The sequence below is a fragment of the Mastomys coucha genome, unplaced genomic scaffold, assembly GCF_008632895.1.
Source record: "Mastomys coucha isolate ucsf_1 unplaced genomic scaffold, UCSF_Mcou_1 pScaffold1, whole genome shotgun sequence".
Lineage (NCBI taxonomy): Eukaryota > Metazoa > Chordata > Mammalia > Rodentia > Muridae > Mastomys > Mastomys coucha.
This window is the reverse complement of record NW_022196891.1, coordinates 53,539,557-53,550,193: the sequence shown is the minus strand read 5'-3', so window position 1 is coordinate 53,550,193 and position 10,637 is coordinate 53,539,557. Positions and strand designations below refer to the sequence as shown.

The 10,637-nt window shown below is 41.0% G+C and overlaps 1 protein-coding gene across 1 annotated transcript in view; it reads left to right on the top strand.

Annotated features, from left to right (window-relative positions):
- The window catches only part of Axdnd1 (axonemal dynein light chain domain containing 1), a 79,475-nt gene that overhangs the window by 48,035 nt on the left and 20,803 nt on the right, over positions 1-10,637 (top strand). Inside the window, exons 17-18 of the mRNA XM_031385668.1 lie at positions 2,102-2,303; positions 7,346-7,439. Of these exons, the coding sequence (XP_031241528.1) occupies positions 2,102-2,303; positions 7,346-7,439 (296 nt within the window). The remainder of the gene's footprint in view (positions 1-2,101; positions 2,304-7,345; positions 7,440-10,637) is intronic.

Below are 10,637 nucleotides of genomic sequence, written 5' to 3'. Positions count from 1 at the left end.
AGACATGTACAGGTCTTCATTTCGATTTATTGCTTTTTTTTTTTCAGTCTTTGGGTTTATGAACTTTTAAGAGTTTCTAGTTCTTTACCAAAAATTTCCATTTTATCACTTAATAATATCAGTCTTTTTTATTCCCAGTGCTAAGGATCACAGGACCTTGTATATGCCAGGCAACTGCCCTACCAACAATCCTTGTCCTTGACCCCTAAGAACTTCAAATGTTTAATAACTATTAAGATTTAAAACTATGATAATTGGGCCACATCTGTTTCTCCTTTAGGTCTCTCAAAATCACTTCTGTGTTATCATAGTTCTGAGCCAATTCTTTTTGTGAGCTGTATTCTGACTAAATACTGAATCTATGTCTCTGGAAAGTTCTAGAGATAATCTGAGACTCTGGTACCAATTTTTAAGTTGTTCTTGAGTGACCCTTCCCTCTTAGCAGGTCACTTAGGGCTATAGCAGACCACCTTAATTTAAACAGAGACTGAGTTGAAATGAAGCCTGTCTCTAGTCATTGCAAGGATGAATCTATCTTTAATACAAATCTACTATATTTTTTAAGGTGTGGTGGGTTAGGGGTTCAGTGGAAGTCTAGTGTGTTTGCCAGACCACCTGCTTCTTAGTAGATTCACTGTTGGATGGGGTGGGAATGTTTCCATCAAGGACACACTAGATAGCTGGTTTGTAGTTACTTTTCTCTCTATGTAGGTCTAAGAAGGCAGTGTTTTCACTTCATGTTCCAAAACCAAGATGAGACACAGAGAAGGTGTGCTTCTGTGATCTCACAGTGCAGTCATCTACTGGGTTAACAGTGAGATCCCAGTTCTAGTCTTTAGGGGACTTTGGGGTATAGTGGTTGCCATGGCTAGAAACTGTGGACTTTATGAAGACTTGATGGCTGACCCCGAAGTGGCTTCAGGCCCATGCCTGCTCTCACCTGTCACTAACTATCCCAGGGAGAAGTTGCTTATCATTTCTGTTCTCTTCGGACAGAAAACTCTAGTTGGTAATTTCTGACTGGGGTTCTCCATGGAGAAAACAAGAAGATTAGAATATGAGCTCATCAAAGAAGCATCATTCCACTGGTCACATTCACCAGTGAGTCGATAAGAAGCCAGGAGGGCCAGGGCTGCGGTGGCGCAGGCCTTTAATCCCAGCAGAGTTCCAGGATAGCCAGGGCTACACAGAGAAACCCTGTGGGGGCGGGGGCGGGGTGGGGGTGGGGAAGAAGTCAGGAATGTTCGAACCTACTGAGAATTATCCATCGCTTTACTGTAGAGTATTTGCTATTTATTTAAAAATTGAAGGGCTCTAATAGAGGCTTGAGCATGGCAAAGGTGGCTCTGACAGGCTCTGCCCTCCCCTCATTCTCCCTGCCTTGCTAAACCTTTAGATCACATTCCTAAAGCTAGCCTTCAAGGTCTGTTCCCTTATTTGCCCACTTCCTCCTCCTGAGGCTGACTACCAAGGTCCAGCTATCAAAATACTGAAGTCCAGCAATCAAAAGCCCTCTTTGGCTTACCTAATTAACATACCCACTCTAGCCCTGCAGTGGTGGTGCACGCCTTTAATCCCAGCTCTTGGGAGGCAGAGGCAGGCAGATTTCTGAGTTCAAGGCCAGCCTGATCTACAGAGTGAATTTCAGGAAAGCCAAGGCTACACAGAGAAACCCTGTCTCGAAAAAACCAAAACAAACCAAAACAAAACAAAAAACCATACCCACTCTAAATTAAACACCCCATTCTAACACTGGCTTTCCCTTTAACCTTTATAAACTGCCATTGTCTTGTGTACCACATCTGTCTCCTCTCTATCTAGAGGCAATACTTTGTTGTCCCTTCCCTCCTCGTTCCTTTTCTTCCTTGCCCTCACCCTCTGTCTCCTGTTTTTGTCTCTTATTCCCTGCCTTTTGTCCCTCTGGGGCAAATACATCTTCTTTGTGTTGAAAACTTGGTCTTTGGGTGTTTTGTGCATTTCTCAAGGTTCTCTGGTAAATGAGAGACAAGTGAGGCTTGTCCTCTCCTAGATTTTATACTCTAGTATTGAAATAATGGTACCCCAAAGAGTTTGTTAATATTTTTTCTCCCCACTTTCCTAGGTATCTCTAAAGTTCTTCCAAACTTGGTCATTTCTTTGGACATATGTGTTTTCAAGTTAGAAAACTTCGTAGAGTATTCTGAAATACCTGCTGACCAGTGGCTTGAAGTTGATGAAAAGATTAATGAAATGAAGTTTCATTTGGAAGCACTGATAAACATTATTAATTCGGTTGCTGAGGGCATGGACATGGATTCTGGCTCGTGAGTTCCCAGGCTTTTCTCGCTGGGGTAGATATTTCTGAAGCCCTAATATGATAATTCAGCCGTTTTGGTGTATTTATGAATACATCAAATGTATTTAAAGCATTTTTTTTCATTTTTCTCAAGTAGCAGCTTTGTATGTTATAGTGAAAAGCTTTCTGTTAACTCTCATGAGTCACCAGTGGCCGGGCTGTGTATCCAGAAGAGGCTTATTTTTGTTTATAGTCTGGAAGCTGAAAGCTTTCAGCAGCACGGTGCTGACATCATGGCAGGGATGCATGTGCAAGTGGGGCTGTCAGCTGGCAGGCCAGAGGGGCCCAGCTCCTTCTCTTCCAGCAACTCCTTCTTATAGGAACTACCCACAAGACCCCAGTAACCTAATCACTTTCTAGGAGGCCTATCCCTTAGAAGTTTCATGACCAAGCAAAAAGCTAAGCTTCTGAAACCTTGAGGGAAAAAAACCAAGCAAACCTAGACAAACCATACAACTTAGCTAAGCGACATCCCTTTCCCCACCTATAGCCCTAATCAACCACTAATATGCTTTCCATCTCTCTGCATTTCTCCCTTATAAGCAGTTCACATGAAAGAAATACTGTCTGCAAAAAAAATCACTGTCAAATGTAGACCCACTATCAAAATACAGTAGTATTAAAAGAAATCGTCTTTTTTTCTCATTGATTTTATTTTTTATTTTTTAACATATATAAGAAATAAATGTAAAAAACCAAATGCATGGACAAAAAAAAATACAAGAATCATGTGATCATCTCAATGGAAGCAAAGAAAAAAAAAGAAAAAGTCTTTGATAAGATTCAACATGCATTCTTTTTTTTTTTTTTTTTTTTTTTTTTTTTTTTTTTTTTTTTTTTTTTTTTTTTTTTTTTGGTTTTTCGAAACAGGGTTTCTCTGTGCAGCCCTGGCTGTCTTGGAACTCACTCTGTAGACCAGGCTGGCCTCGAACTCAGAAATCCACCTGCCTCTGCCTCCCAAGTGCTGGGATTCAACATGCATTCTTAATAAAAGCCCTAAAACAAGTAGGACTGTAGGAAACATTCCAACATAATAAAGGTTATTCATGGCCAATATCACCCAATATTCCCAAAATTTGACTAGAAAAATTATAGAAATTATCAATAATTTCAACAAAGTGTTATGATACATAATTGACTTAGAAAATTTACCAGTGTCAATCCATATGAGTAACAAGCACGCTGAGAAAGGGATCATGGACACGCTCCTCTTCCCAGTTTCTCAAGTAAAATAAAATATAGAGAATATACATATAAAAGACGTAAAAAACCTCCACAATGAAAACTTTTTTTTTTTTTTAAAAAAAAACAACGTCTTTTTATTTTGTTTTTGTTTTTTCGAGACAGGGTTTCTCTGTGTAGCCTTGGCTGTTCTGGAACTCACTCTGTAGACCAGGCTGGCCTTGAACTCAGAAATCCACCTGCCTCTGCCTCCCAAGTGCTGGGATTAAAGGCGTGTGCCACCACTGCCCGGCCCACAATGAAAACTTTAAATGTGTGAAGAAAGAGATTAAGAAACACTAGAATTTGAAGACCTCCCAATTGTATAGCTTGGTAGAATGAACCCTGTAAAAAAGACCAAAACAATTTACTGATTCAATGAGATCACAATCAACATCCTCGTCTCATTCTTCACATAAGTAGAAAGAAAATCCTCAAGTTGATATGGAACAACAAAAGACCAAGAATAGCCAATTAGTCCTGGATAAGTGTTTGTTTCTATGCATTCTCCTCATTTTAAGGGCTAAGTGCATCTGTCTATGACCCCAACTTTTATACATCTATTTCTATTGAGTTGATTTTGTTTGATATTAGAATGGTTACTCCAGCTTATTTCTTGGGACAATTTGCTTGGAAAATTGCTTCCCAACCTTTTACTCTGAGGTAGTGTCTGTCTTTGTCACTGAGGGGTGTTTCCTATATGCAGCAAAATACTGGGTCCTGTTTACATATCCAGTCTGTTAGTCTATGTCTTTTTTTTATGGGGGGGGGGCAAGAATTGAGACCATTGATGTTAAGAGATATTAAGGAAAAGTGATTGTTACTTCCTGTTATTTTTGTTGTTAGAGGTGGAATTATGTTTGTGTGGCTATCTTCTTTCGGGTTTGTTGAAAGATTACTTTCTTGCTTTTTCTAGGGTATAGTTTCTCTCCTTGTGTTGGTGTTTCCCATCTATTATCCTTTGTAGGGTTGGATTTGTGGAAAGATATTGTGTAAGTTTGGTTTTGTCATGGAATATCTTGTTCTCTCCGTCTATGGTGATTAAGAGTTTTGCTGGGATAGTAGTCTGGGCTGGCATTTCTCTTAGGGTTCTGTATGAGATCTGCCCAGGATCATAGTCTCTGCTTTCATAGTCTCTGGTGAGAAGTCTAGTGTAATTCTGATACGTCTGCTGGGTTCAGTTTCCTGTCTGAGCTTCTTGATTAGTCTTCCCAGGCCACCAAAAGCCTGTTGTGCCTCTGAATGACCCTCTTCTCACCTGGGCACTTTCTTTTGGGAGATAAGATTACAAACATGTCTAGTCAATGAGTGGCACTTTACTGATCTAGTCTCAGATGTCCCAAAAAACACCTCTGGAATGTCCTTCAGGAGACCTTGTGCTTTCAGCCATTTTGGTTCTAATCTTTGTTGAAGTTCTGCAGGCTCTGGCTCTGCTCTGGCGAGTTTCCCCTTTGCCAATTACCAATTCAAAGAAAGATCTCCACCTTGCATTCTCTTGCTGTCCTGGATCCATCACATAGTCCCAAATTATTTGCTCTGAATTTCCAGAGAGGTTAGTTGACAGTGGGCCCCAGGCTGTAGGATGCCAGCTCAGCAGAAGGCTTTTTGAAATGGCATTCCTGAGCTGTAGCAGCCCTACAGAATCCTGGCATCTCTTTCTGCATGTGCCCCTTATGCATCCCCTGTTGGATTCTCTCTCTGCTTTTCTCTCCAGTGTCTGTTGCTGCAATCACTGTGCAGATTTTCTGAGGTTATATTGAGTTGTGTTTCACACATCCAGGTTAGCACTCCTCAGCATTTTTTGGTATTTCTCTCCTGATTTGTAAAGTTCTCAGTTTTACTTTGCTGTCAAATCTAGAAATGCCAGGCACAAGCCACCTCTTCTAATGACTATTAAACATTTTTCTCCAGTACATTCCTTGAAGGCAGACCCTGCCTGCATATCTAAATCCCAAAGGTTCTACTTTAAAAAATATTTTATATTAATTTTATGTGTATGGATGTTTTGCCCACATGAATGTCTGGGTGCCAGGTGCTTATGGAGGTCAAAAGAATGCATCAGATGCCATGGAACTGGAGTTACAGATGGTTGTGAGCCATGATGTGGGTGCTAGGAATTGAACCTGGGTTCCCAGGGAGAACAGAAAGCAACAATAGAGCCATCTCTTCAGCCTCAGGTTCTGCTGTCCTTTAATGTTATTGCATCGAGAACAAGCTTCTAACACATTGACCACTGAGGGATACATTCAAACCACATCTGAGTTACAGCTGTATCCCCCAAAGTTGGCATCTATATCCCCTTTCTTCTTTCAGAATATGGTCCTTGGACCTTGCCTCTGCTTTTCTTGGTAGCTCTGGCTAAGTGTTTCTTGTATTGGTTAGTTTTGCATCAGAAGGTGCTTCTTTGAAAAGGATGTATTAGTTAGGGCTTCTCTTGCTGTAATAAAATATCATGACCAACAGTAACTTGAGGCACACGGTTTACTTTAGCTTACAGTTGTAGTTCCACTCAACACTAACTAGAGTCGTTTGGGAAGATGGCCTCTCAACTGAGAAAATACCTTTGTGAGATTGAACTACAGCAAGTCCATTTTTCCATTAATGACTGATATAGGTGGCCCAGGGTGCAAGCCAGTGGGCAGCCTGTAAGCAGAAAGAATCTCTCACCCCCACGCCACTGTTGGTCACCATGTTCCATTACAGCAGGAGAAACCCTAACTGGGACCTCCTTTTCAAAGAACCACCTTTTGGTTTAATTGATTTCGGAAGACTTTCTGTGCTCTGTGGTACTGATTTCTGTTACAATTATCATGATTTCCTTCATTTTTACTGTATTGGTTTTTAGGGCTACACTCCCCTGCCCCCATAGTCTTATACACACTGGGCGTGAACCCTGACTGCCACTCAGGGACATAGTCTTAAGGTGAACTGGTAAGTCATAAGTTTGAAACCCTTGCTGTTTCTTAATATTTGAAGTATGAATTCCCCTCTAAGGACTTCTGAGTTGCAGAATGCTGTCTCTTCGTTTGCATTAACTCAATGCAAGTAACTAAATAAGCATCTGACGATTAGTCTTGAACTGCTATTTGTTGACTATCTTGTCATTTAAACCTCACGTTTGAGTTTCATCATTCTCTCCAGTTGTTGACTGTAGTTTCATTCAGTTGTGTTGTGTTACTTTTGCCTTTGAATGAATTGAGACTTGCTTTGTGAGGCAGCACCTCTCTCTATTTATTCTGCTTGGAGGCTGCTGAACCTTCTGTGTTAATTGTTTTTCCATAAAATTGGGTTGTTTATGGCCATTGTCTCTGACTTTTTCTTCATTTTTCTTTCTACATCACTTCTGGAAGCCTTCAACAGTTTTGTTTTTCAAAATGAACTCCCATCATTTTCATTGAGCAGTGGACCATGCTGACTGCATGCTGGAAACCAATCATTGAAAGCGTTTTAAAATTAATTAGCATTACACAAAAAGGTCCTCCTAGCCTAGGAATGAAGAGGCAGGGGCATGCCTATTTATAGTGGAGAGAAATATTGCAGTTAGACCATACACTGTTTCAAGTGGATCATGCCAGTTGACAATTGTCTTGGAGTGAGGAAGGCTGGCTCAACCTAACTAGCCTATCAAGCAATTCATGGTCTTGAACCACTCTTGCCTATGTTCTTAAAGACTTCTCAGTATCCATGCTTACCATGTCCTGCTTGATAAACCCCTTTCACCTCACCAATGGCTTCTTGTATACTCTACTCAGATCTCCTATAATTATTTTGCCTGTTTTCTTCCTACAGGACACTCCAAGGACATATATATGAAATGATTCAACAGTGGCTTTTGAAGTTAGACAATGAAATCACCAATGGTCAAGTTGAACTTCTTCGCCACGTATGTATTTGTATGGCTTTGCAGGGTTCTATTTTTCTTTGGTTGGGGATTTTCTTCAAGGAAGAACAAGGCCCAAATGAAGCAAGGCAGTGGGAATAGCAAAATGGAAACTTAGATGGTAATAATTCAAATGATCTTTTTTTCTTTCTTTTTATAGTACCCAAACTTTCAGTGGCTAGGTAAATTTCTTTCTCTCTCTCTCTTTTCTTTTTTTAAGATTTATTTATTTTATGTACATGAGTACACTGTAGGTGTCTTTAGACATACCACAAGAGGGCATCTGATCCCATTATTGATGGTTGTGAGCCACCATGTGGTTGCTGGGAATTGAACTCAGGACCTCTGGAAGAGCAGTCTGTGCTCTTAACCTCTGAGCCATCTCTCCAGCCCCCATTTCCCAATTGAAATAATTTTCAACGGAAAATGAAAAAAGTTTAGCAGAGTGGGTATCCCATTATAGTACTCCATATTTGTCTTATGAGGTGAGGAAGAACGTTCTAGCACTGTTAGTATCTCCAGGTGCTGCTTCAGCGAGCCTCTTCACAGAGCGCTTGGCTTGCCATTTTCGAGACCCACAGACCCACACACTTGTTTTCTTTTGTGTTCTAGAGTTCATCCTTTGCCATAGGAGCATTTGGAAATATCCTTATGCTCTGCTTAATTAGCACAGCATTACTGTCATGTAGTTAGTCCATGGAGGGAGTGTGAGACAGGAGATGCTTTCCGGACCTTCGTGCACGAGTGTTTGAATAGTGGAAGAGCCTGTCTTCCTGTCCACCTACCAGGCCTTTCACTTCCTAACCCGTTTCCCACCAATAGTTTCTGCTGTTTTCTCTTTGTTCCATTTGCCCAGTGCTGTTTGTCTGTCTGAAACATTGGTTGCTAAATTTTTACTTTTTGCCTGTGTGTGTCGTGTGCGTGCCTGTGTGTGTGCGTGTTTGCAAGTGTATGAGTAAGCATGTGTGTGGAGGCTGATGTTATGTGTCTTTCTAACTGTTTATTTACTGAAGAGGGTTCTTTTACAGAACCAGGGCTCGCAGATTGAGTCACCAGCTCAGCTAGTCTAGCTAGCTAGCCAGTTAGCCCCGAGGATCCATTTCTACCTTCTGGGAACCAGGGTAGAGGCAGGCCACATGCCTGCCCAGGTTTTACCTGGGGTTTCTAATCTCATCTTCAGGATTGTGCAGTAAGAGCTTTATGAAAAAAAATGAGGAAGAAATTATTTCTAATGCATCAGAATTATGACTGTTTTCTATGTTATAAAATACATACAAAAGTCAACAGAGATTTACAAAAAAAAAACAAACAGTATTTTAAAATAACTTTGAAATGGTTCAAAATACTGAAGTGTTCGAACAGTTCCTCCAGCCCTGCTTCTTAATTGTTTATACCTGCAGGCTGGTTTCCACTGATAAAGCTCTTGTAGGTCTCTTCAAAGCTCAGCTTACTTTGATGATGTGAAACTGTAGCTCACAGAGAGACACAGATCCAAAGTGCAGCTCATCACTAGCTGTGTTTGTTACATGATGGCACATATTTTTGAGTCTGTAAATTATACAGTGGGTTCTTTTTAATTGACTAGTAAAACTTTCCACCAGCTTCAATGTGCATTAGTTAGTTGTTCTTGAAAACACTAGCCAGAGTAGTATTTCTGTATTTTAAGACAGTGTCTCAGTTCATTCTGGAGCAGATTGGAAATTCGTTTTCAGGCTTTCCTGTAAAGAAAGAATACAGTAGGGGTGTGATGGTGAGCACCGGACTCCTAGCACTTAGGACGCTCAGGCAGGGAAATGATCTCTGTCAATTTGCAGTCAGCCTGTGCTACATAGGGGGTTTAGTTCCAGGAAAGCCTGGTCTACAAAGTAATACAAAGTAAGACCTTGTCTCAACACACACACACACACACACACACACACACACACACACACACACAAGTAAGTACACAATGAGTATCACTGGTCTGTTGGTCTATGATCATTTTCAACAACCAATTCACATCGAGATGGAGCTGCAAACAGCTGTGGATTTATAAAATGGCCTCCCTTTGGTATATTTCATTTACTCATTATTACACCTCCTCTTTCTCTTCTTTTTTCTCTCTTTCCTCTCCCCTTCTTTTCCCTCCCCTCTCCTCACTCCCCCCTGTTTTGTTTTTCCATGCTGGAATCTAAACTAGGGCCTTGTATGTGCCAGGACATACTCTAACATTGAGCTGTACTCCAAACTGTCACTTACATTCTGAAAAGGAGAGTTAAGTATCCTTTTTAAAGTGAGTTAATTATTATTATTTTGATATAGGGTCTTGTTGCATAGCCCAGGCTGGCCTTGAATTCACTGTGTAGTTCAGGCTAACCTCTAAATCCTGACCCTTCTATGATCGTTAGCGTGTAGTGGTCTCAGGCCTTCCCACTTCATCCTGCTTTGTGTGTGTATGTGTGCCTCTATATGGGCTAGGGTGTCACTGAGTAGTCACTTGTCCTCCAAGAGACTAGTGAAGCTGGAGCAGTTGGCTCCCAAAACAAACACTCTCACAGAAACTTCTGTCTCGAGAGCCTGAATTAGAATCACAGCCCATCTGTTTTATAGGATACTCATTTTCCATGTGTTAGAAATTCTGGGAATAAATGATAATCTTTTGCTTTTTGTTTTAACTTCAACTCTACCTATAATCATTGCACACCCTTGATTCAGCCACTTCCCCTCGGTCATGTCACTGAACTGAAGAAAACAGCATCTGTTCATGTTGCCTTCACAGGGAGGCTGAGAGATGGAGTGACACTTTAGGTCAGCAAAAACCATGTCATTCAGTGACAGTATAGTCCAGGCCATTGGATGTGACAGAGCTGCTACTGGATCATTTATTTACCTCTGAGAAGTCGGGGGAGCAGGCTGTCCTTGACAACAGTGTGGACTGCCAAGTTCACACGGCACACAACAGATGTCCAGTCACTACTTCCTTCAATTAAAGATCGGTGTGGGGGTGGGGTCCTTTTGAGTTATTTGTAGAGCGCTAGAATGCCAGGGGCACAATTTGGCAACTTGAACTCTAATGACTTAATGACCCTTGGTCAAGGTAAAGAAGTAAAAACTAGTTTAACACAGACAGTTGAGAAGAGGAAAATAGGATTACAGTAGCTAAGAAATCTGATTTCTTTAAGAATTATGGGTTGCTGAAAGTTGGACATGGGTAAGATTGTT